The sequence below is a fragment of the Lepidochelys olivacea genome (genome assembly GCF_965140295.1).
Source record: "Lepidochelys olivacea isolate rLepOli2 genome assembly, chromosome: 5".
In the NCBI taxonomy this organism is placed as follows: Eukaryota; Metazoa; Chordata; order Testudines; family Cheloniidae; genus Lepidochelys; species Lepidochelys olivacea.
In genome coordinates this window covers 115,171,354-115,198,750 of record NC_140415.1, presented here as the reverse complement: position 1 = coordinate 115,198,750, position 27,397 = coordinate 115,171,354, and the positions used below count along the sequence as shown (strand labels likewise).

The following is a 27,397-nucleotide window of genomic DNA, read 5'->3' as shown; positions in this document are numbered from 1 at the left end:
AAGCAAAACTCTCCTCCTCAAGATTCTTGCATCTTTCTTTAGCGATTCCTACAAGAGCCCTGGTAATACCTTCAGCCTTGTAGCTAATCCACTTACGTAGTGGATTGTATAGTAAAACACCGCAACTGTGCCATTATCCTCTAATTATAGTTAACAGCTTGTAATGTGCTAGAAAAATCAGAGGCTTGTGTAAGAAAATTAGTATATACCAAATGGATTTCTGATTTAGCTGGCAGACTGAGCCACTTGGAGCTCAAATTCCTGTAAGCAAATGATCAGAAATTCTTGACTTCTCTTCCCTTCCATAGTAGGTTCTGTTACAGCTCAGGTTTCAGTTGTCCTGTCGGGCTATGTGCCTGCAACTCCTGTTGACTTCAGGAGTTTATAAAAGAAATGTGTAGGGGATCCATTTTCAGTAGATGAATCTTCCCCAGGTGAAAATTGTTGTAAAGATTACTTACACAAGGCTTGGCCTGGGACCTTCTAAAACTTTCATAAAAGAGAAGTCTGTGTTAATTGAATGCATGCAAAATATTTTGGAGTTAAGCATTTTGTTTGAAAAAGCAAATTGAGAAATTAGGTTTGATTTTTTTTCTATGTTCTCACTTCAGTAAACATAGTTACTTGAGTAATTACCTAAATCCTTAAGAATTTTTTTTTTTGGTTGACACTGTTCGGTGGCCCCGTTAAAGTTCTGAGTAATGTCATATCTGTATTTCCATGTGATGTAGGACTTGACTTCCAATTCCAAAAAAGTATTGCTTTTGACCTTTTTGGGGGGCAAGGGGGGCATGTCTAGATGGCACTGGAAGGTTGAAATGAGGAAGCTAACTGGAGTTCTTTGGGTTTGATAATTCAATGCAAGTTTCTGATAACACTGTTTAAAAGATTGTGCTCTTTTTAAAAAATATTTATTTTTAAGGAAGGCTTTATCCAATTCCAGGTGATCTTTGAGACCCTTCATGTAAAAAGAAAGTGGACTGTCTAAAAACAAAAGCAAACTTCCAGAACATGAGACCGTATAGATGAGAGTATATGAAGCCATTAACTTGCGTACCCTAAACATTATCAAAGATACAGAGTTAACAAATGGGGGGTGGCGGGAAGTAATTCTTTCCCCACGACTTTCCATTTTTGTGACTTAAATATTGCTTAAAACTAGTGAAAGAAAAAGGTGACTTTCCGTGTGTTGATCGCATCCCTTGAAGCACCATTTTACAGACAAATATAAACTTCAGTATAGGGAAGCTACGGATAAGTGAAGAAAAATCTATTGCCAGTAAGGTTAAGGACAGTCAAATGCATTTTAAAAAAAAATCCATTAAAAGCAAAAAAAATCTTAGTAATGATATTTTTCTAAACATAGTACAAGATGGTAAAATTGCTTATATAAAAGGCAGTGTTCAATAAATATTTCTTGTCTTTATTTGGAAACAAGGTGGACGATGTACATGTGTAATTCTGTAATAATGAAATACTTTCTATTCCAGCAGTAACAAAGTTGTAAAACAGAATCTGTTTAATGTTTTTAGTAGGCAGGGCTGGATAACTCTCACCTAAGAGCTTTAAAATAATTGGCCAAGGAAGTCTCTGCACTAATGTTGATTTTTGGTAATTGTGGAATGCTTAGGAAATTCCAGAAACATTGAAAAAGCTAATGTTCTGTCAGTATTTAAGGCTTAACGGGATGATTTGTATGTGTCAGTGCTGTAGCTAAAAGAGTGAATGCAGTTGTCAGGTATCTTTAACGTGGAATATAGAGTAGAATGGATTTAAAATGATTTTAAAACAATAAATTCATGTTTTTCACTTAAGTCTGTTTAGTATTAAAATTGAAATTATGACCACCTTCGTTAAAGCCTAACTCTCTGATTTTAATAGATTAATGTTGAATCATTTAGCTATCAGATAGTAATAAGTTAAAGGGAGCTGCTTTTTTTGAAGTTAATACAGAATCAGGGGAAAACATCTTTAACTTCTTTGCAGCCAGCTCAAGATCTATAAATGTCACAATATCAGGCACTTCATTAATTTCTGTATTTGCAGTTTTTTTTACAATGGATTAAATGCTGGTATTGACATTTTTCCAAATGTCAGTACTTTCTGTTGAGCAGAGAAGATTTTGCTTTAATTACTCTTGGTTTCATTTCAGCAGCTGCAGAGAGAATATTTTCTTCACTTGGACTAGTTCTTTCAGAATTGAGAAGCTGACTGGTAATTTTGGGAAAAAAATCAGTTTTTTTTTTTGTTTTTCTCTTCCACCTAGTGGTTAAAAAACAGGTGGGAGAGGATGAGATCTACTAATTCTAACAACGTGAATTATGTGGGGCCAGATTTTTCAAAGGTAGTTAAGGCACCTACAAATGCAGGTGACTACTGGGATTTTCAACAGTGCCTAACTCATACTGATTTCAACTCCCATTGATTTCAGTGGAATTTAGGTACCTAACCTGCTTAGGCATTTTTGAAAACCCAGAAGGCGCATACCTGCATTTTTAGGCACCTAAATATCTTTAGAAAATCTGGCCCATGCTGACCAGAAATAATCTGAATTCACTAGCAGTGAATATTTCCTTTCTTTAATAAATTATGTTTTTCATTTTATTTTTATAAACTTTTCTTTATGCATCCAGAATATTTAAAGTAGCCTTACTTGAATAATAATTTTAAAAGGCTATTTTTGTACACTTAGAATTGAATTCCAATTTCCATGCAAATACGGTTTGATGCAAATTGTGTAAGAAATTACCTAGTAAATAAGAAATGTCATTTGCATATTTTAACAATTTAAAAGAATTGCAACTTGAATAAATGTATGTTTAGCTATATAATTGCTAATCTAAATATGTATAAATACCCTGTATCCTTCATGGCTAGCAAAATATACCAAATTCCATGTAAATCAACATGTTACTGCTTATCACAACCAATGAGAATTAATTTCTCCTTATGGCAATAAAGTGCAAATGCAAAACGAGACTTAAATCAAGGAGGAAACCTTGATTTTTAAATCAGTCCATCCTGAGATCAAGTAGGATAGGGAAGTGATATTACCTTTTCGGGTATGTCTACGCTACAGTTAGATATCTGTGGCTGGCCCATGCCATCTGACTTGGGCTTGCAGAGCTTGGGCTATGGGACTGTTTAATTGTGGTGTAGATGTTGCAGTGTAGACATACCCTTTGTGGCTTTGAGACTGTTACTGGAATACTGTGTTTGGTTCTGGTTTCAGCCCTTCACAAAGGATGCTCAGAAAATTGGAGGGGATTCAGCTTCTGAACTTTAGGGTTATCCAGATAATATATATTGATTTCTGAGCTATAGGTTGCTTTTGACTGGCATTAAGTCAGTCTCTCTCTCGCTTTCTTTCCATCAGTAATGGCTGCAGTAAACTGGAATTAGCTTGCATCTGTAATGCAACAATGCAGCTTTTGGAGGATCGTTGTAGTCTATCAGAAGTAGTAAGTTTGCTTGCACATCTCTGCCAGTTGAACTCAAAGGATCTGCCACTCATGCATCAGGAAGACTTTACCTGGCAAATGGAAATAGTGCCAGCAACAAAAATATACTCTTGAAGTTTCTCTTATTCAATCTTTAAAACTTCATTAGGACTCAGAAGATTAGGAAGTAGTGATCTCAGTTTTTCAGGACACCACTTGCCTCTTTCCCTCTTGTGCAAAGAAGCACCTGAGAATATGCTGACCGAGTAATCATTCTGGCTGCGTCCTAACCTCAGACTTTTGTTTCTCAGGCTGCTAGTGGCAACTTCTGCTACTAAGAAACCTCTTCTGTCTGGGGCCAATCTACCCTTCCAGCTGCTTCCTCAGCTAGATGAGCTGATCAGAGCTGTGGTCAAAATCTGTCAGCAGATCATGAACACTTATTTTCACTGAGGTGAATATAGTTGTTGTTTTTTTTTAAATATTCAAAAACATGAATCTGATCTTGATTGTATGTAGTTCCACAGAGAATCAAGGCCATTTTGTGTTGTCTGTTTTCCCTCAGTGTGCATCTGCATGTCTAGGATCCTTTCTCTTATGGCTTCTGGCTCGGTTTTCAGATTTCTTACCCTCTCGGTGTAAATCCATATGGTGGCTTACAAATGTTAGTTGTTAGAAGATGCCTCTGAGGAGGTTTAATGAGCGTCTACAGTCAGATCTCTAACCCAAGTTCTGGTAGTGTGCTTTCAGTAACTTGCTCTTTGCAGTTATGAAAACTAGTTGGAAATATCAAATCCATGTTAATCATGAGCCATGCTGCTTATGGTGAGCAAAAGAGTTTCACTATCCATTTATGCAAGGCTGGGTGAATGGACTCATGAAAACTGTCCAGCCCAAGCATAGTCTTGCAGGGCTTCTGTTGCAACTTCTCCATAGAATTGTTGACATGCTGTATATGTAGTGACTACTGTCTTCCCAGTTGGTTTAAAATACCAAGAAGTATGCCTGGCACCGGTTATCCTTCATTCTTTTTACTCTGACGCGATCATCTTATTTCCTTATATTCCTGCCTGCCTGGAGCTCTTTTGCAGCTCTGCTTCTGTGTCGGCTGGACGCTCAAGGATTCAACCCTGTGAAACTCTTAAGCTTGGTTCTGAAGACTGAAGATCCTGATGATTTTGTCTTTCTCTTCGGAGGCCTCCCCCCCAACTTTACAGAGATTTGGGGTTTCTTCCTGCTAACTCTGCTTGTGATATGTGCTCGTGACTGCGTACATTTTCAGCCACACTTATTGTTTCAGTTTTTTCTAAATAGTCCCATCTCCTCCTAGGAAAATCAAACTCCACTAATGTTCTGTGACTTTTAAACATAAGTGAAGAAATCGTGGTTTCCATAGCAACCAATAATACATAAGCCTCTTTAAACCTGTGTAGCAGTTTTGTGTTGCTTTGTCTGCTGTTACATACTATGGTATTTTGTACCACTTAAAGTGCAAATTGCTGACAAAATCCCTTCCACACAGTTTGATTCTATCTGTTTTAGGAAATACCACAATACCCTTAAAAACCATACAGAGTGACACACCTATTACATTTCCTAGCAGCTACTGACAAGACTCTTATCCCCATATGTTGGTTTAGTCTTACAATTAATATGTGAGTTACAGGTGGGTGAGGTTGTGATGCTGGAGCCTCAGGCCATGTTACTTTGATATTCGTATAGATCAAATTGATACTTAAAAGTATAAGTGCATTTGGTGTTTAAACATAGTTTAAACTTCATTAAAACTAGTGAGATGTTACTTCCATTGTTCTCATTTATCCATATCCCATTATGTAGTAGCATTTACATTGTGTATTCCCGTGTAACTAAATAACCCATCAAACAAGAGAGATTCCTTGTGGAATGCAAATGAAGAGCTTCAACAGAAAATTGCTAAATACAAAGCAAGTTGTCATTGTGTGTAATGAACAGAAATCAAAGACTGATTGTCAAGGTTCCTTCCCCACTCTGAACTCCCGGGTACAGATGTGGGGACCTGCATGAAAGACCCCCTAAGCTTATTCTTACCAGCGTAGGTTAAAAACTTCCTCAAGGTACAAATTTTGCCTTGTCCTTGAACCCTATGCTGCTCATTAGTCCCAATCAGTCAAAGGATGTAGTAATTAAGCAGAGTGCATTAATGATAAGAATTTTCATTTCATACAAGCAGAGTCTTCTAATATTCCCTATTTTTGCCCCCTCTTTTTTCTGCTCTTTCCCCCTTCCCTTGGTGACTTCTCAATCTGTTACCTGTCCGAGCATACCTTTTCTTTCTGATATGACTCTTCCTGGCTTTTGAAGTAGCCAAACTTACTGATATGATGTCAACTATTAGTATTGGCAAAGTTCCTTATACATTTTTCAGTAGCTTGGGAGATTCACAGTACAAACCACTGACACACATTCACTTTTAAATTCCACTTCCCAGCTGTACTTTGAGATGGTGAAGGCAGTGGGAGTGAGGGTACACATTATTTCAGTATGTCAGTGGGTTGAAGCTAGGCTTTTTTAAAATAAAGTTCCCACCTGTCTCTCTCCTCCCCCATTCAATAGTCTTCCTTTTCCAATATTATGTGTTCAGAGCACATCACAGCTGGCAGCCTCATCCAGTACACCAAGGAGTGAATGAGTAGCAACAAAGAACTGTTGTCATCCCTAGAGATGTTCTTCTGGAATAGTTTTTTTGAGAGATGGACAGGGCTGTGTGGGACTATTACCTTGGTAGCCCATGTGTTGTAGTTCTCCATTTGTAGGAGGTTCTTCATTGATTTAAGTGTACTAATAGAACTAGTTACAGTAATAGTGGCCAAAGCTCGGTAGAATGTTTTTGAAGTCAGTGTTTAGTGCAAACGGCCATGGATTTGAGGACGTGACTCTATAAAAGACAGGTGAACTTGGAGAAAAATCTGTGGGCATGAAGGTTTTCAGTAAGCATACACGATTCTGTGTTACAAATGGAGGAATATTTTTGGTAGCCATAGGTGGTGTGGTTTTTTAAAGTGTAGAAAAGCGTTCTCATTTTGTCAGTTAAAGGGGGAACATCAAAAATGCATAATTAACTTTTTGTGTTGATGCTTAGCCGTGTGTCCCAACTTGGACCTTGAGGATCATTATTTGTTCTCTTCAGTCAGCATGAGACACTTTCTCCTCTAAATCCAAGAGCAGGTGCTATTTTTGCAGCATCACTAGGTCCCGTTAGAATTGAAGACTGGAGCAGGATGTTGCACTTGGCCTCTAATGTGGTTCCCTTTCGCTTTTACTTCCACTGTCTTATGGAAGGGTTATTGAGCTTTGTGAGTGCAGATGGAAGGGTAAAATGCACATGTGGGAAATGAGGGTAATAGCTAAGGGGAGCTTAGCAAGAATTGTTCATATTAGGAGAAATTAACTCTGCTCCAGAATACTCCGATGAAAGACCCTATAAAACATAAAGGCAAGAAAACTGAGATACAGAGGCACAAACTGAGTGTCTCGTTAAAGGTCATGCTGCGTTAGTGGGAGATACGGGAGTAGAACCGAGAGTCCTGGTACACTACTGTAACTGCTAGACATGTAACTGATAGGTCTAAAACTGTGGGAAATAGAAAACTATGTATGATGAGGCAGTTATTCCAAGTTGTGCAAATGAGCGTCTCAGTTTAATCATTGTGTGTGCATGTTGCAGAAATTCACAACTTTTAACACTACAGGTAGTCTCTGCCCAAGGCAGTGTCACTTCAGACAAATAGGAGAACCTGACTTGGCAATGACTAGCGCCTGTTCTTTCAGAGGAAGGTATAAAACATTCCATCTCATACAGGATTTGATAACTTTGCATGAACAAAGTGGGGTTTAAGATGATAGTTGAAACCGTTTATAAGAAACAGGGTAGGAATAAAAATTAGTCATAATCTTGAATAACTCAAAATAGTCTTCTCTGGGAGGTGTGAAGGACTAAAGTAAGTGTGTTTTTTTTTTTTTTTTTTAAACTTGAGCCTGCTTTTATAGGGTGAAAGGGGTTCCTTGTTGCTGTGTGGAAACATTTGATTATGAACGAAATGGAGAAATTAGTATGAAGCCTGATTAGGATACGAATGACCTATTTCTCCTTACCGGAAGGGTACTTGTTTGCATGAAATACTGGGCAGAGACAGAACATTGCTAAATGTTAGTATAGTGCTTAGCACAGTGGGACCTGAGTCAGCACTCAGAGTCCTCCATACAAACACAAATAACATAACTAAGTGAATTGTTATAAAGAAAGCCAAATCCTTAATTTGAGGATTAATCTGAGATTTGGGATCTGGGAGAGTTGTGAAGGCATTTGCTGGGTTGACCAACAAGGGCACAGTACTAAGATGAATAAGCATGGTGAGGAAGTGTTTGAATAGCATCAACACTATATTCCAGTCATTCTCAAGATTAGTAGACGATCGGTATTACCTATATATTTGTCTTATATTTAAGTTTGTCATGTTTTTAACCTAGTTGCTGTAGAGAGAGGTGTAGGGGAAATGAGGGATGGGGGTGGGATAGGGAGGTAACTTTCTCTATAGAGAGTGAATAAACAATAGTATTTGCACACTATGGTATGAGCAAAAAAAAAATCTTGTACAGCCACAATATGGGAGAAATGTAAATTTGTCTGAAGAGCTGGGAGAAGGGTGTTTGGACAAAACTCAGTCTCTAAAGAAGGGATTTTACGGTGTTTAACTGTCGAGGATTTCTGGCTGCTTTTCATTGTTGAGCATAGCTAAGTACAATGGAGAAAGATGAAAGGGTTGGCTCTTTAAAAGCATTGTGTGTTGGACTACCTCTGCTCAAGTTTTTGATTGGAGCAAAGTTCAGGCAGCATTGAGCACGTTTGTAGATCGTTCCACAATGTTGTCTAATTGTGTAATGCTTTCCTCTGGGGGCTGGGAGGAAAAACTCCTTTCTGTGGATAGCTGGTGATCAGTTTCTTTGAAGCAAGCAAGTGAATCACTCTAGAAAACGGGCCATTTTAACTTTCAGTGATAAACTTGTTTTAAGAATGTTTGAGTGAAATAGAGCAATAGAAACTGCAGAGTGTTTTGGCTACTTTTTATTTTTTTTAAATGTCTTTTGGGGTGATTCTATAGAAGCTGATGACTTAAGAGGTACAATAGATATTCATTTTAATCTTAATTCTTAGTGAGTTGACTTTCTTAAATCACATCTTTATTTCCATTTCAGTCATGTTGCTTGACTCAAATTGGACGCTGTTGCTGTTACTTTTTACTGCTAGTTATGTACAATTTTGGGCTGTGCTAGCGGCAATAGGAGTTTAAGGAAATCCCTTATTGTGGTGGTGTTGGCTATTTATTTTCACAAGTGTGAGACACTGTACTTGCATCCTGGTTTGCAGCCAGCACTGAAATTTAGAATTGGCTTTGATTTGTCCACTGGCCAAACACCCTATGTAAAATGGCAGCCCTGTCATGTTGGGGGCACTTCAGTTAGGGTTAAACCTGAAAACTCAAACTTTAGCAATGTTATCGCAGATAATAGTTGTATAAGGCCATCATTTTTAAAAGTGAGCTGTTGGGTGTTCAGCACTCCTCTTCAAAATTAGGCCACAAAACTAAGCTCCAAAATATGGATTTAGAAGCATAACTTCAGGCACCATTTTTTTGAAAATCTCTGCTTTAGAGCTGATTAAAAGTGTTTAGCTGTCTGTTGTGCTATTGTCTGGCAGAGCAATAAGAAAGTGGTGGGTTACGTTTTATATTCCTGTCCTTTCTTCTAAACAAACTGCAGCAATTCAGCTCTGGGCTCTTATTGTGGGCAGTTAAAGGAAAATACATCTTCAATATGAAGCAAAGGGTAAATAAAGCACAGGAATTAGGATGTGTAAAGAGAACAATACTGAAAATACTAGGACACCATATAAAACCAGTGGTATGCATTCATGAAATACTGTTAACTTCTGGTTCCTTATCTCAAAGGCATATGAGTGCTTAGGAATAGGCAAAAGTAGTAGCATGGTAAAGCTGGAAAAGATCTGAACTCTTTGATTTAAAGAGAAGACTAACAAGGGGGAACAATGATAGGCCTATACAATGCAATAAATGGCATGGTGAAGATGTATCAGGACAAATATCAGTAAAAGCACACTTAAGAAAAGAACAAAAAAAAAAACCCAAGGGACATCAGCTATATAGTTAAGACTGAACATTTAAAACTGACAAAAGGAAATAATTATCTAATCAACCTGTGGAACTCATTGCCATAAGATCATTTTAGGTTGAGTTTTTGGTAGGATTTTTAAAAGGACTAGATGTGGATAACTGGACTGTTCATAGTGATGACAAATAAGTTGGGTTTTGTGTGTGTTGTTTTTTTTTTCCTAAAGGCTTCTGGGCATTAGGAAGTGTCTGAAGTTCCTATCATAAGATATTCCATAATTATCCATTGTGGAGTTTCTTGCCTCTTCCTCTGAAGCACCTGACTCTGGCAGTTGTCAAAATGAATTCTGGATTAGGCAATATCCTAATATAGTTGTCATTTTCCTCCCGTTACTTGATCTTGAACAAGGTCTTTGAAGGAGAGAGCAGAAGCTACATGAGGCTATAAACCAAGCCGCAGCTCTCCCATTCCATAAATAAAGGACAAGGTAGAGAATGCTGATTAGAGTGTCTTCAGTATAAAGAGCATACCTCTGCCCCAGTTGGGGACTGAAAATGCTGCAGCTCAAGTTACAGCCTTTTGTGACATCCTTTTATTCCAAAGGTCTTTGCAAGGCCTTCTACCAATGAGAAAAATACGAATTTAATATCTGAAATGTATAAAGCAAGTTGGAAAGCTACATGGAAAAGAGTGTTGAATCTGTTCATCAAAAAAAGTAAAGGGAAAAGCAGTGCTCTTTACTTTGTGTTTCACCTTTAGCAGAATGTTTAAGGGGAAATAAAAATCAGTATTTCTCTTTCTAAAATGGGAAATGGCGGCTGATTCTTATACTGCTTGAGCGGAAGGACGTTTTTTTAATTCCCCTGTTGTACAGTTACCTCTGTGGAAATAGTTTAGCTTTAAAGCCTCTTGGCAGGGGTCTTTGTAACTCTGAGGTTCTGCTGTACTTCTGAAACACCAGAGTTGCAAACTCACAGGTCAACCACACACCTCATTTGGAACCCAAAATACACCATCAGGCAACAGCGGAGATGGTGGGCGGGGGGTGGGGGAGAATACAGTACTGTTAAATGTAAACTATTAAAGAGAATTTTTTTTATTAAAAACTTTCCAAGGTAAGGGAACAGTTTCTGTGCTTCATTAAATTAAGATGGTTAAAAGGAGCATTTTTCTTCTGCGTAGTAGTTTCAAAGCTATATGAAGGCAATGTTCAGTTGTAAACTTTTAAAAGAGCAACCGTAACCTTTTGTTCAGAGTTAAGAACAACCTCCGTTCTTGAGGTGTTTGTAACTCAGCTTCTGCTGTATAGCAGGTCCAAAAATGTCATGGATACTTACTGATATTCTCCAAAACATCACTTTTTGCAGAATTTCAGAACTTGAAATTTTTTAGCTACTTTTTTTTAATAGTCAGAAACTGGAATTTTATCTTGTAATTTCATCCACTGTTTTCCTTGTGCATTTTATTATCTGGTGGTACTTTGTAATTTCTCAAATAATTCACATGTTTAAATATATCTACTGTGTGTATCAGAGTAACAGCTGTGTTAGTCTGTCTTTGCAAAAAGAAAAGGAGTACTTGTGGCACCTTGATGCATCCGATGAAGTGAGCTGTAGCTCACGAAAGCTCATGCTCAAATAAATTGGTTAGTCTGTAAGGTGCCACAAGTACTCCTTTTCTTTCTACTGTGTGTAGTTTCCCTTCATAAATATGTCTTACCATCAAACCATATTTTGTGAAATGTATATTGCAGCTATCGCCTACAGAATCATGCCTAAGGATTCATTCAGACGCAGTGTTGTGTCTTTTTTAATCCTTTCGTGTGCAGGTGCACCCAAAAATTTCTCTTGGGCATAACTTTCTTGGGAAAATAGTCTGTATTCTCACTTTATTTAAGAGTGGTATTTACAAGTGTGCATTTGTCACTTTATAATGTATGAATGCAGAGTACCTTAAGTCTGTGTCTCCGGAAATGTGTTTTTTTTGTTTTTTTTTAAATAATCTAAAATTGACTTTCCAATGGCTTCCTGAAAAGGATATGGGTTTAGCAGTTAAAAGAGTAGACTTAATATTGTCTTGACCCCATAGGGAGTAAATTGGTATTAGTCAAATGATAGTCTCACGTGGGGGATTCTTCGGTCGTATTCTACATTTTTACTTACTAACTTTTAAGGATACTTTCTATAGCATCATATTAACTTCCAAAAACATTGTTTTTAGAGGTCCTCCTAAGAGGCCTTTTTCAGTAAAACATTATTATAATAAACCCATATCTAGAATGTAACCTTTTAACATCTGTATCCTAAAGGTAGTAGATTTGTGCACATTTTTTAAAACACTTTGGTCAAGCTACTGTTTAATCTCCTGCTTGATGTCAAATGACCTGGTATCCAGGCTGTTTCTTTCAGATCTGTCCACAGTCTTCAGCATCATTAACCCTGAGGCGGAACCAATGTCTGCAGATCCGACTAAGAGTTGACAGGGCTGCTCTTAGCTGGTTAAACTCCTTTATGTCTGAAGAGCTGTTCCCCTGAGGACACTCATAGGAGTTCCAGTTTGTTAAGCAAGAGTGAAGACCCTTCATAAGCATTGTAAAGGCATTATTGAGGGAATTCTGGTGCTGGTGCACCAGCTCACTAGCTACTCACCTTTTATATTTCCATTTTTTTTTTACCAACCTCAAAAGATGGAATGGACAGCCTTACCCAATGCCTAATGGGGTTTAAGGCACGGTTGAGGGGCTAGATGTAAATCTTCTCAGACAAGACAGAATGCTTATCTTGTGGGGTTAACATTTTGAAGAAACGACAATTTTATCCGAATCCCAGACTAATGGAATCTTATTTCTAAGTCTCGTAACCAGGAGGGCTGCTTCTTGACTCCCATCTTCCTCACTTTCTTCTGTATGGTAAATGAAAAACATTTTAGCTGCTTGTGCTAATCTTTTCCCTGTATAAAGGGGAAGAGGCGGCTGGCAGGGTGATACTAGTGAGGGCTGTTTGGTTAGGAATTTGCTTCCCTCCTTGATAGTATTTGTAAAGACATTTAGGTCCTGTAATCAATCTCCTCTTAATTCGGTGAGAGAAGGCCAAGGGATTTGAGTGGTTATGTACTGAGTGTGGTCACAGGAAATTGTCTTGGGGCTAGAAATTAGTTGTGGCAGGTTAGATACTCCTTTTCCTTTTTTCCAGGACTAGATGTGTGTCTAATCTCTTATGGGGGGGCGGGGGGAGCAAATTCTAAAGGACTTTGTTGATTTGGTGCCTCAACCCCATTGGCTTGTACTTTGGTTTCATTAGTTTCCACTTTGGTTTTCAACAAAGCTGACATCAGAATCTGGGTCAGTGAGTTATGTAGAATTTTTTTTTTCTTGTGAATTCCTGAGGAATTGTAGTTTACCTAGGTACAGTGCTTCTCGTTTTCCCACTGAGAGAAGACAAGGTTTTTTTTTTTTCCAGCATTCTGACTTCTTTACCCTACAAGGGGGGAGACCCCTGTAACAAGATGAAGATGGGTAACTTGTCTGCATTGCTGACCCACTGAGCATAGGTCTGTCTTGGAACTTGGAATACTCAAGTCCCAGTAATAACAGGTATTCAGTTTGTCCCTTCTAAAATAATTAAATTTGGTTACAGTTGGAGTCTGTGGCACCTGTGACTCAAGACTCCTGTGAATTCTCTGCTTTATCTCTCTTGTGGCCCTATGCGTCTCTTGCTAGTAACTTCTTGCATATTTTTGTTCCAATTGCTTCATTCTTGGTTTTTTTCAGAATCAGGGCTTGAAAAATTATTCACCTGTGGCAAGTAAGAAGCTTTACTGTGTGAATGCCGGTGCCTTCTGCAAAACCTAAACTTCTGCATCTTAAACTGAGCTTAACAGATGTAAGCACTATAAAGAATACTCTTGCAAAGGTGACCTACTAAATGTGAATAGTGTGTGTAACCGGTATGGTGCTGCCCTGAGTTTGCAGACAACTCTAATGTGTCTTCTGCTGCTCATAGCTTTTGCAAGCTCCAGGGGAGAATGAAAATGTTTTGCTCAGTTTTCACTGCTGCTACTGGGAACTGTGTGGCGGGGGAGGGGGAAGCCAGTGAAACTGACAAGGTTTGCAGCCATTTCACTCTGGCTCCTCAGGAAATGTCTGAGGAGCAGCTGAAGCTGGCCCTTGAGCTATTCACTGAGGGAGGACCTGAAACCAGAGTTTGGGAGAGAGGAAGAACACCAGAGTCCTCTAGGAAGATGAGTTGATGTACAGAATTTGGGTAGCCTTTACAAAATGGAAGGATGACCTATAGTCTGTCGGGGGTAGGGTGGAGGAGAATTTAGATTTTTGGCATAATTTGGCTGTGGCCAGAGGTTTAAGTTCTATTTACATGGTACTTGTCCATGTTAACAAACATCTTACTTATGGCCTGGAAGAGTCTTCCAGAACCACCTCTATGGTGGATCAAATCCTGTATTTCCACATATAAAGTCACCAGTCTTCTCCCTAATAGCATTCACAGGACAGTTTACAAGTATGGTAGCCACCTTATTAGCTGAAGGGGAAATGGATTCAGTGGAAAAGACAGTGGTTTGTTCTTGCTTGCATGTATGCATGCATACGTATCTCTTTTTATGAAGTATTACATGTTCGGTATATGCAGTGGTGTTGTAGCCATGTTGGTCGCAGGATATCCGAGACACAAGGGGAGTGAGGTAATATCTTCCATTGGACTGACTTCTGTTGGTGAGAGAGACAAGCTTGAAGAGACGGAGCTCTTCAAGTCACAGAAGTTGGTCCAATAAAATATTACTTCACCCATAGGCGCCGACTCTGTGGGTGTGCTGGGGCTGGAACATCCACAGGGAAAAATTAGTGGGTGCTCAGCACCCACCAGCACTAGTCAGCTGTTTACGGGGCCTGTGGGGGCCCCGCGGACTCCATCAGCTGATCAGTGGGGCTGTTGGGGGGGCTGATCAGCTGTTTCTGGCTCTGAGCTGCTGCATTGATCAACATGGCCAAAACAGCTCTTTCCGGCAGGGCTGTTTAGCTGGTTTTTGGCCACCAGGAGGAGACGGGGACTCTCCTCCTGGGGCAGGGTCTGAGTGACACCCCCCCATCACCGGTGCTGCCCTACCTCCTTTTCTTACCTACTTCTTGTGGGCAGCAGGCTCTGCAGCTGAGCAGCTCCCAGCCTCCTTTCAACTTCTTGTCCAGTTAAAGGCGGCGGCAGCAGCAGCAGCTAAGTGTATTTGAAAGGGGGCCTTGGGGTGAGGGTGGCTGGGGATTGGGACTGAAACCCCTTCCCGGGTGGCTGTGCTGAGAGCCGGCACCTGGCTGCTGGCGGGTTGGCCATCTGCATTGGGGGGGGGGGGGCGCACCAGCTGCTGCCCAGTTCTCTGCTTCTGGCAGGGGGCTCAGTCAGAGGCGTCTCCAAAAACATCCCCTGGACCCCCACAGCACAGAGACTGAGAGTACCAACCCCCACTGGGTAGCTGGACTGGGATGGGCATGGGAGGGGGGATGACATCTCCTGGGCTCCTGTGGGGTGCAGTGGCCCCCTACTTGCCCTCAATGCCTGGGCAGAGATGCCTGCCTCTCGGAGACAGTGGTCATGTCCATGCAGTGCGCTTGGGCCTCCTCCCTGGCATCTGGGTGACTGCCTCTTGGGGATGGGGGAAAGTCAAGTTATCAGGGGAAACCTTCCTAGCAGTGCAATCTCTACCTTGGGGTGTGGATGGAATAGTCTCCCAAGGGAAGGGCTAGTGTGTGACCCCTGGGGTACAACCTGGGCTGGAAAGAACTCTCTCCTGTTTTATATGTTTAGTCCATGTGCTCTGGCAAACACAAGTCCAAGCATCATGGTGGCGGGGAGGGGAGGTGTATTGCTAAGTCCCAAGGTTGAGTAATTCTCTGGTGATGGTCATTGAATTGCTAATTGTCATTTACTTACTGCACAATGGCTGGTGATGGTTGTGTAACGTCCACCCAGCCATTTGGTGAAGTGCCTTGTTGTTTCTGGGGAGTTGCCTTCTGCTACTCCCAAATTTGCAGCATATTTCGTTAACTCCATACACCACAATCTCATAACTTTATACACTTTAATGATGTACATATTTTGACAGAACAGTGGGTTTCAGCAAATCATAACCTTTCCCATGATACCTTACATGACATGCTTTGTATGAAATATAAAGAATATATACAAATGATGATGAATATGGGGTTACAGAGCACAGCACGCCACTCCCCTGAGGTATAGAACAGTGGCTCTCAAACTTTTGTACTGATGACCTCTTTCACATAGCAAGCCTCTGAGTGTGACTCTCCTCCCCTCCCCCCCCCATAAGTTAAAAACACTTTTTATATATTTAACACCATTATAAATGCTGGAGGTGAAGCGGGGTTTGGGGTGGTACTTGACAGCTTGCGACCCCTCAATGTAATAACCTCGTGACCCCTTGAGGGGTCCTGAACCCCTGGTATAGTGTGTGTCAGCTAGAAACTCCAAGACTTGGGACTTTTAAAAGGAGACTGGACAAAACATGCAGTAAGGATCAGCCCTGCATTGGCAGGGAGATGGATTGAGCCAGGATGATCACAGAGGGCTTTTCCCCCTGTAACTTCTATAATTCTATCCCACTCTCTTGGGAGTACAAATTCTGGTACTAATGACCTGGTGCCTGGATCCCATATTGCCTTGCAGTGGGATTGGGAATTAGTGCCCGGACATGCAACTCCTCCTATTGGACCAGTGTAGAGCCTGCTGTTAGTACAGCTGTTTGCAGGTGCCCTTGTGTTTAGCTGAATCCTTGGGCTCAGTCCCTGAGTGTATCCCCACTAAACTGAGAGCTAAACTGACCCTGGGATCCACACAGCAGGATGATAGTGTGCTTGTCCTGTGAATTTTTGGCATGCACCCGTGGCTATATTTATCTCATTGTGCTGGTAGTGCTACTTCCTTGGTGTAATGATGACATTCTGCTAAGATGAATCCTGAAACTAGTGCCCTGTCAACTTTTATTGGTGAGAGAGACCAGAAGCTTTTGAGCTTTCAGAGTTGTTCTTCCTGAAGAAGAGTTCTGTGACAGCTCAAAAGCTTGTTGTCTCTCTCACCAACAGAAGCTGGTCCAATAAAAGATATTACCTCCCCCACCTTTTTTCTCTAATGTGAATAGCCTCCCTCCAAAACTGGCAGAGGTGCTCGGAGGAGGGGGCGGAGAGGAGTGAGCAGTGGGCAGGCGGGGGAAGGGACGGAGCGAGCGGTGGGGCCTTGGGAGGGCACCCACTGGCAAAACCAAAAGTCGGCACCTATGACCTCACCCACCTGTCCATGTTCAGAAGCCAATGTCTAGGCTGAGACGGTTAGATGAGTAAGAACAGAAGACTTTGCTTACTCTGTAAATTTCTGCAATGACACTAAGTAATCTAGAATTATAAAGAGGAGACAGTTCTTTAAGGTCTGTTCATCTCCCCCCTGCCTCATCATGCTTTTAAAATCCAAGGAAAAATCCAGTTGAAGGAAGCCTGTTGATAGTTTATTTGGGTTAGAAAAATCTTGGAAGCAAGTGACTGTTCATGTTGGCTACAAGTTCAAACAAGAGGTTCAGATTATTGAATGATTCATTGCAGAAAGCCAACTTCATAGCGGGTGGGGGGATATCTCACTTCCATGCACCTTAGCTTCGGTGATCCCACAAACTTGTCTGCTTACACAGCCTTGTAGTTCTTGTGCAGGCCAAATTCCTATTCACAGTCTGTCCTTTCCTCTCTAATAAGGAAAAGGTGCACAACTTGAGTCCTTGAGTTGTTTGACTCTGAAGAATAGCCAAAGGCAAAATTTTTCATCGCTGTCTTTAAACTTTGGTAGGTGAAAGAGAATGTTTTATCCCATTCACATCGCTTGCAGTGGGTTTCAGTCTGTTGGTTTAAAGTTCAGACCATGTCATTTGATCACATTTAACTTCCGGATGCTTCCTTGTTTTTGGGAATTAAGCAGTTCCAGTAGCTGAGCCCACACGTCTCCATGCAGATATGAAGAACTAAAAAAAAAATAATATTCAGTATGTTTGAAGTAAGCTAGAATCTCCCTTCTTGAAGTTCAGCGTGTCTATTCTACATTCTCATATGGTCTCATTTCTCTCCTGCATTGTGGGAATATTCAGCTTTGTTGTACTGTTATTTAGGATGAAGGGCTATTGAGCTGCGTAAATATGTATAGGAAGGTTGTTAAGCAGTTTTTATCCTCATGTTCCCTCAGAAATAGGCTGTTCAGACCAACAATTATTTTAAACAATTGATACCATAATATCCCAGAGTGAAGTTCAGGTTTATAGATTGCTGATGTCACCTATTAGTTCTACTCCTTGGTCTTTCTGTGTTTTGTATTCATGGTTTCTGGATGGCATCTGGGTAACAACTTGATTTTTATTATATCCAATCTGGGTTTCCCACCTTCATGCTTTATTTTGCTAGTATTTAAGGAATTCTTTGTGCTTTTTCTACTTTTAACTTTGTTCTTGAGCAGTTAGAGTATTTCATTTGATTCTCATGCACTGGGCTTTAGAAATGCCAGCTACGTTTGTCTTCCGATGCCAAGGATTCTTATCCACTTCTAAAGCTTACTACATGGACATATGGAAACATTTATTGGTATCCCTCTTCACTGTTCCCTGCAGATGCTTGCCTTAGGGATTATAAATCCTTTTCTTCCTCCTTTCCTTTTGCTGGTGTGGCCTTAACTATTTTGCATATTTCCCTGCTACTGTTACATAGAACGTTGCAAACAGCAATGTTAGTATTGCGCTACTTAGCACAATTCATGTTTTGAGTGTCCCATAGCACTTGTGGGTTTTTCCTAATTCTGTAGGTGGAGAACTCCCAATATCTCAAATGTTTCTTTCCTTTACGATGTTTCCTTTTGTTCAGGTTTCCTCTTTTTTTCCAAGAACCTCCTTGTTACCTTGCTGATTTCTGTTTGGCTAAAAAGTTTAGCCAAAACAATCATTGCTTGCCCTCTATGATCAACCTCTCCACAGCATCCCACATTACTGTGTGTAAATTTCAAACTTGTCCTTTGTTTTAAGACTCCCAGAAGCACTCAGCTGCTAACCTAAGCACAATCCCTACCCTTCCACCTTTTACACTGGTAGTCTGCTGTCCCCATTTTCTTCTAAGCTCGTACCTGGAATGCTCTATCTAGCCACCACCTTTACCCCATTCAGATCTTCCTAAAACTCAATCTATGCAGCAAAACCTACAAATGAAGAAAAAAAAAGATTTTGTTTGCAACATGCACATACTGACAGCATTTTTTACCTTTTCCCTACCTTTGTGTCCTTCTTGTTTGTGCTTGTGTAATGCCTTGATTTTAAGGGGCCCAAATACTTTCGAGATTTTTGTTTATTGACGTGGTGAGCACATGTGGGTGTCAATAAAAATAACACATACTTACCTCTTTTTTTCTACAGGCTATCCTCATACACAGATTGTAAATTTCCCTCATTGTATAGTTGGGGTTGGGGGCGGGGCGGGGAATAAGGACATTCTACCTTGGGTCCCGAAGAAACAACCATAAAGATCCTGGACATGAGGCACGTAGCCCAGTAAAACTTACAAGAGCTGTTTCCTATATTACTCTGCCTCACTGGAATTGGTGGATACCAAAACCATAGGCTGCTGCTCAGTTATGATTTTGATACTCTTCCCTTAAATAAGTTCCTAGCAAACCTCCCATTGAGCATGATTGATAACCTAGGGCTACCTACCTTTTATATTGCTATAGTTGTCATATCTGCCATCCACATACTTGATAAGATGTGAGAGAGAATTCTGTCTGCTTAGCACAAGTGGGTCACTTCCTCCCAGGCAGGTTTGCTGGTGCATGGAGAATAATTGGACCGTGCCTATCTTGGGAGGTCCTTCCTTTTAAAGGAATTGCGCACTCCTCCACCCCCCCCCCCCCCCGATTTTCTTGGTCTTTCCTTCACTACCAGCCCTTGTTTCCATGACTTGAGGGTCAAGGCTCCTGGTTCTGAGAGATTCCTTGCCCTGTTCCTATATGCCTGTATCCGCAAAGAATCTTTTTAAAGAACCCTTCCCATAGTATTCCTTGCATAGGCTGAATTCCCATCCCATTTCCCTAATGGGTTTCATAGACCGGCACAAACAAATGCGTGCATCTGCAATATCACAAAGGACCCAGGATTTAGAACACCATTAAATATTTTTGCTTCGATTTCTGTGCTTTGAAGGATTAGAATTACCAGTATTTGTGTCTTTCCTGATTTGTCTTCATTTGAGTATTGATGTGAAGGGCTCCTTTCTTTTTAATAATGTCCTCGAAGACTGATTTACAAAGGAAGAGCACAAGACAAAGTTGTACTTTTAACAAACATGTGGCAGCTTGATGAAAATCTAGTGCTAGGCACTTTGCTCTACTTTGCTAGTACACTTTATTTATTTATTTATTTTAAAGTCCTAGCAAAGGGCATGCCAGCAGATCTTGTGCCCATGCTAGTAAACTTTCACGGCCATATTTTGCCTTTAGACTACCACCAGAGTTGGCAATGGTGGTAGTCTAAAATGAGTCAGAAGGGAAGAGATGCTGTCCATCTGGGCTTAAACTGTAGTAAGGACCTGGTGTGTGTTTGTTTTTTTGGTTTTTTTTAATGTACCTTTTTATTTTATTTTATCCAAATTGAAAATAAGTGCCCCATACTCAGGCTCTGATCACTTTGCCAATCACTTTATATTATAAAACAAAACGCAGTGCAGTCATGTTCTCTTCTCCTACCCAGTATAACATTAGCCAAAAGGGGATATTTACCCTGTTTATGCCTCCATTCCCCGTATCTCTCTTCAGAGGCCAGATGGAACAAATGGGCCCTACAATGTATCCTGAAGGTCAGGAAATCTGGGTTATTTAAGACTAAGAGTGGGTCAGTTTTCAGATCTCCTGGGTCATTATGGAGAGCACCCTACCAGCTACCCATGATCTCTGTCAAGGCAGAATCCAGTGTAGTCTTGGCTGGCTAATGTTGTGGTAGCGTATCACTGAGTGAGTGAGAGGCGCGCTTTCAGGTAGGCTGGTCTCGGACCATTTTGGATTTTATAAGTCAAAAATCCAATATCTAAATGTGCATCCAGAGGAGCAGTGTTTAACTAGTACAGGTGTTACATATTGATAGGATGCCCTATTTCAGCACAGATATTAAAATCTGTATTCAAAAGAAAAGATGTACCTATCTGTCTGGGGTAAGTTGTAAAATACCCTTTTGACCATTGCTCCGACATGATGTAGAGTTGGCTTTTGGTCTAGCCAGACTGCTCCCAAGCTTGTAAATTCATATTATTAATGGTGGTTGAATATCCTAACTCCTATGGACTGACATCTTTGCCATCTCTTCTGGTTGCATGTCTCATTCTACTGGCATCACCTGGATTGAGTTTCAGCCAAGTCCTTAATATTAGATACTGTTTTTGAAGGCTCTCAAAGGTTTTGTTTAATGGAACTGATTAAAGGGTGGATTTGAATCAAAGTACAGTAATTCACCAATTTTAATTATGGTTTAAATCTTAACAGAAAATCTTGATTTTAATCTTTTATATTTGTACTTTTTATTTTCTGTAAAGGGAGAGGTTATACCAGCTATTTGAGAATAATTTGGTACTCCCTTTTTGTGAATCAAGATGACACACTGTATCTATATGTACTTTATTTAAACAGTTATAGCTAATCATTCATCTTCTTAATTTTTACATTATCCTTCTTATGTTAAAAATAGGGATACATTTCTTATTTAATTATTTTTTGTGACCCCCATCAGGCTATATTTGGATGGAAATTGGAATTCCATTAAAAATGCACACACACACTTCAAAATTGTTTCAGTAAAATAGCTACGTGAAATGTGCTGGATACATTAAAAAAAAAGTTGATCAAAATATGTTTGTATTTTAAAACAGTGATTTCTTTTTAATTTAATACAAGTGAATTGTACTGATTCCTTCTGGTCATTGTGTGCTTTAGGACTTTAGAACTAAAAGGTCTCAACCTGTCAGATCTAATTTTTTATTCATAAATTGGGAGAGAGACTTTCCTGCTTTTTCAACTTTCAGTTGCTTTCTCAGCTTTGAATGAACTAGTCATTGAACTGAACTAGCTGAATAAACTGAAATTGAAGAAAATATTCTCTCTGCACCTGCAGATGAGGCTATTACTGTTGAAAGTTGTGTTAGCACTTCAACAAACTCTGGTTCCTGGTATTTAGCTAGTGACTTTGACCACTTATCTAGTTATCTGACATTTGTCTTTAAACCATTGGCAACAAATTGGACTGCATGACTATTCTATATTAATTTAACTTAAATGAATTAAATAGGTTACAGTAAACTTGTGCCTTTAGCGTAGGGGATCATAATTTCAAATTTAATTTAAAATAGGTTTATTTAAAATAAACCTGACTGTGGTATATTTAAAAAAAAAAAATCCACCCTTCCTGATTATGAATAGCTTAGGGGAGACATAGAAGATAGTGTTTGTTCCTTTTGCATAGTCTGCATTACTGGTTTTCCCCTGATCAGTTAGTTTCTGCGGGTCTCTTACACAGCAGTCGGGGAGAGAAGATATTTTAGAAGATGATAGAAAACCAAAGACCTTTCCCAAAGGGAATCTGGGGGCTGGAGTAAAACTTGAAAGAAATTTTATTAAAGAAATGGTTAGTCTAGTCAGTTTCAAAATGGGAGTTAACATTTCTAATTATGCAAAAAGAAAAGGAGTACTTGTGGCACCTTAGAGACTAACAAATTTATCTGAGCATAAGCTTTCATGAGCTACAGCTCACCTCATCGGATGCATTCAGTGGAAAATACAGCGGGAGATTTATATACATAGAGAACATGAAACAGTGGGTGTTACCATACACACTGTAAGGAGAGTGATCACTTAAGGTGAGCTATTACCAGCAGGAGAGCGGGTGGGGGGGGGGGGGAAGAACCTTTTGTAGCGATGATCGAGGTGGGCCATTTCCAGCAGTTGACAAGAACATCTGAGGATAAATGGGGGGTGGGGAATAAACAAGGGGAAATAGTTTTACTTTGTGTAATGACTCATCCACTCCCAGTCTCTATTCAAGCCTAAGTTAATTGTATCCAGTTTGCAAATTAATTCCAATTCAGCAGTCTCTCATTGGAGTCTGTTTTGGAAGTTTTTTTGTTGAAGAATTGCAACTTTTAGGTCTGTAATCGAGTGACCAAAGAATTTGAAGTGTTCTCCAACTGGTTTTTGAATATTATAATTCTTGACATCTGATTTGTGTCCATTTATTCTTTTACGTAGAGACTGTCCAGTTTGACCAATGTACATGGCAGAGGGGCATTGCTGGCACATGATGGCATATATCACATTGGTAGATGTAAAAAGAAAAGGAGTACTTGTGGGACCATAGAGAGGAACAAACTTATTTGAGCATAAGCTTTCGTGAGCTACAGCTCACTTCATTGAATGCATCCGATGGAGTGAGCTGTAGCTCACGAAAGCTTATGCTCAAATAAATTTGTTCCTATCTATGGTGCCACAAGTACTCCCTTTTTCTTTTTCTGAAAGCAACTAACACAGTTGCTACTCTGAAACTTTTCTAATTATGTTGTTGATATGGAAGAGCTGAGAGGAAATCATTAGTCAATAAAATGTAACTAAAAGCTATTTCTCTAACCAGAATTTAATAGAGTTTTAAAAACACATTAAAGTCGGTGGCTTTGCAAAGGCTAATCTTGATTTATTCTTCCAGGAAACTTGAGATTTGGAGCGGTCTGTGTAATAGCGTTGGTGGTAACGAGTGAAATTTGTAAAACAGGTGGCAGAGCAAAATCTGTCTTTGAGAAACTGTTTCGGTAATTCAATTATTGGCTAGCATAAAGGATTGCCCAGTGATAGTCATGTGAGACTCCTATGTAATGCATCTCTGCCATCAAAGAAAGCATGTGTTAAGCAAACTAGTCTGAAGAGGGACCACTTGAAATGTGTAACTTTTTTCTATTGTCAAAGTAAAACTCTTTGCATGTGAAGTCATCTTTAGAAGTGATGAGATCCTAAAGTTTCTTGCTTCTGTGACTCAACTGTGTAAACTTAGTGAGCTTTTTAGAACTTCAGGGCAGCGGAACACAAGCTATTGTAAATCAGGATATGACATGACACAACTATGTCCTTCAAGACTACTTGATCAGATTTGTCTGGACCAACTGGAGCATGTATGCTGAGAATTACGTTGAGCATTTCTTGTGCGTGTGACTATTCTTTTAACTTGCCCTTCAGTCTGCAAATGGGTCATTGTAGGGTAGGATTTACAGCATGGTAGATTGAATTATGTAGTATCCTCTTTGGATTGAGAAGACTAGAGACAGTGTCTCAAATGGTCTCTTCAAAGATTTATTAAACCTGTAATTGATATGAAGATACAGGTATTGCTTCTAAATTGGAACACTAAATATTTACTACTGGTACAACTCAGACTATGAGCTTTAAGTTATACCTGAAATAAAGGAAAATCAGAATTCCTCTGTCATGGGTTACTTAAAAAATTAAGTAGCCTTGTGTTCTAAATTTTGTGCAGAAAACAACCTTCCAAAAGCTGAATTGCTTATGGCTGTGGCTGGGTTAAACAATCTTTGGATTTATGTATGCTGTTAACAAATATGAATAGAGTAAAGAAGTTGGGCTAGATTAGCACAGCCAAAGTTGTGGCAAAGAGACAGCAGTCTCCTACTTTGGTTTAATGCCAATATTGTGGCTGTATTTAATATCTGGGCAAGTAGTAATACGTTATAAATGGTCCATTACCTATGTCTGTGGCTTCCTAGCATTGCTAATTTCAACTCCTGCTGGGTTTTGCAATTTGCATATTTTAAAAAATTCAGTTATGCTTGGGGACAATAATACTCTCTAACATTCCTATTTACTGGTCCAATTATTCCAGTTGAAAAATGCTGACCGGCTCTGCTGCTGCTTTCCCTAAAAAGAAAAGGAGTACTTGTGGCACCTTAGAGACTAACCAATTTATTTGAGCATGCATTCGATGAAGTGAGCTGTAGCTCACGAAAGCTTATGCTCAAATAAATTGGTTAGTCTCTAAGGTGCCACAAGTACTCCTTTTCTTTTTGCGGATACAGACTAACACAGCTGCTACTCGGAAACCTGCTTTATCTATGTATACTAACCGTTTCAATAGGGCTATTATAAGTAAATCCACGCTGAACTGAAGCAGCAAAGCTTCTGTATGTAATTTTAACTAACTTTTTTAATGTGAAGTTCCAGGGTTAAGAATAGACTAGATTCTAGCGGAGCACGGTGTTGGCTTGTCTTGTGACTTTCATGGGTGGGATGGATGTGTAAATGGAGCTTTTTTTTTAAAAAAAATAGAGTACATGACCACCGTAACTTCTAATTGAGACTAGATTCATTTGTGTTTCCCTCCTTCTCCCTTCCTTGTTACAGAATTTTAAAAAAATCGTGTGGTGGTGTGGTTCCTTTTAGACATGGTGTGGTTTTAAGGTAGTTTCCAGGCTAGGTGCAGAGGTAACTAGTTTGTACTACCTTTAAATTAGGCTGTTTTTGTTTCTAAAAACACAATTCATGTAAGAAAAAAAATGTTTTAACAAAGTTTGGAAAGATTAGATTGGAATTGCCTCAAATTCAATTAAACCACACTGCATGGACGTGCTTGGAATATAAATACAATTACTGTAAATTTGTACAAACTGATTTGTTGCATTATCTTGCTAATCTAACATACGGTACTTTTTGTGTCCATATTGCAGACGGCAACTCCAAACTAACATGGCAGTCAGACTGTGTGATGTGGCTTCTCTGCTTAGAAGTGGTTCGTGGGCAGCAGAGCCTTGGACTGGGGTCTGTGGGATTTTTCTTAAATTCTGTAGGCTACTTTTTAACATGTTAAAATAGTGCTGAGGCCATACCAAACACTTAAATCTCTACTGTATATTCTTTCATGTTTCAATATAGTTTGTAGGCTGTATCTCTATTTTGTCAGGGCCCAGAACAGTGTATTATGATAACTCTTCTTTTTAACATGGTGATCTGTAGAAATTTAAACCGCACTGAATTTCTTTCTAATTACAAATAGCTTTTTTGTACAGATTTAAAATATCCAGTGAATAACTGAAGAGTAGAATTGTAGTAAAACTGTTTTGGTATGGTCTGAATACTAAATTACAGTAATCTTTAAAACCTGTACACTGTGTATTTTTTTGGTTACTAATTTTTTTAAAGTTATTTACAATTCCTACTCTAAAAGTTGTTTTAAAATTGTAAATTACCTTTAAAACTATTTTTTCTGGCTGGAAAAAATACTTAGTAACTGCTCAAAGACTTGCTTGATATTCTGTGAACACTTGTTGAACCTATCAATGGAATATGCGTTATTTGTAAAAGATAACATATTAGTATCACTTGATTCAGAGCAGATGGTCCTATAGCTGAGAAATGCTGTAATTTCAGTGTATCCAGGCTACTGCAGCTGTTCACTTGAATGTTGGCTTAGGATCTCATTCTTGCCTGCTGAACATAAAAATAAAAAGTGCAATTAAGTGAGGATTGTTTGTTTGTCCTTGCTAATTTCGATCAGTGAACACTTCAAAATTTAAACGCAAACCCAGTGAGCTTCAGTCAGAATGCAGCATTTGTGGCTTACCCCGCTCCACCAGATATACTAACATTTGAATAGTAATTTTGTTTTAATTGGCCTCAGCTACGTGCTTGTCTTTTGACACAGGCTTGTTTTTAATACAGTGCCAGGACCAGGTTAACCCACAGGAGTTTGTCAGGAGGGAAGAAAACGTTGCTGCTTTAGTGGGAGCTCAGTTCTGTGGAACTGGATCCATTTTTTTAATGGAAAGAAATGTTTTTAATATACATAACTACTGCTTGCTCTTTTGCACCAAATGCAACCTCCTGGGCAACCCACTATTTCTACACATCTTGTAAATATCCTCAGGAGTTGTCCTACTTGTAACCTATTTTAAAAAAAAAAAAAGAACCAAACCCCTCAACTGTTTCATGGGGCTTTAAATCTCCTACTTTGAAGACACTTGCTCACTTAAAATCAAATTTACAAGCTTTGAAAACAATTGACTTCATAAGAGAATATGGCTACTTAAACTCCAGATTTATTAGATAAGGTTTTTGTGTGAGACCTGTCCTCTTTGAAACCAGCATAAAGTTAGATTTGAGCACTAATTACTTTTCTGAAAATGTTCTGTAATTTATGCTTAGGGTTGTCTTTTTTTAATGTTGGAACCTATATTTTATTAGATAATAAACCTGACCAACTTTTACATTGTATTTAGAATTGGAAACTGTCCTAGGTAGCTAGTTCTGTAAATGGATAGAATAGTTAAGTCTTGGATACAGTGGCTGCCATTAAAAAGTTGTCTTGCCAATAGTTACCGTGCAGTGGATATCTGATCTCCCACTTAATTGGAATAGATCTCTGGTATCATCTAGGCAAGCGTTGACTCTTTAATGACCTCTTCTGCATCTGTGAGTTGTCCATACAGTTATTTGGGGTGAAATAAAAGTCTGTATCACTCATTTGAGTAAAATAAGTACAGTAAGTACTAAGCCACGTATTTTATTTTTTTCTGGAGGGGGGGAGCTGAGAGGTAGGGAGAAGGGGGACTGTAGGTATCCGCCTATTGGAATGCTGAGTGCTATTTAAAAGCTATTACTGACCAACAGTGGTGCAGAAGAAAATGGCCTTAGATCATCAAGGAAGAAGAGTTCCCGTTT

The 27,397-nt window shown here is 39.4% G+C and overlaps 1 protein-coding gene across 13 annotated transcripts in view; it reads left to right on the top strand.

The window, feature by feature from the left end:
* The window catches only part of ELAVL2 (ELAV like RNA binding protein 2), a 170,390-nt gene that overhangs the window by 76,385 nt on the left and 66,608 nt on the right, over positions 1 to 27,397 (top strand). For 7 of the 13 annotated variants that reach the window (XM_084628899.1, XM_084628896.1, XM_084628889.1 and 4 more), the window contains exon 2: positions 25,408 to 25,498. The exons of the other annotated variants lie outside the window; for them this stretch is intronic. In XM_084628899.1, coding sequence (XP_084485025.1) covers positions 25,427 to 25,498 — 72 coding nt within the window. In that variant the 5' untranslated portion in view covers positions 25,408 to 25,426. The remainder of the gene's footprint in view (positions 1 to 25,407; positions 25,499 to 27,397) is intronic. 13 annotated transcript variants of the gene reach the window in all.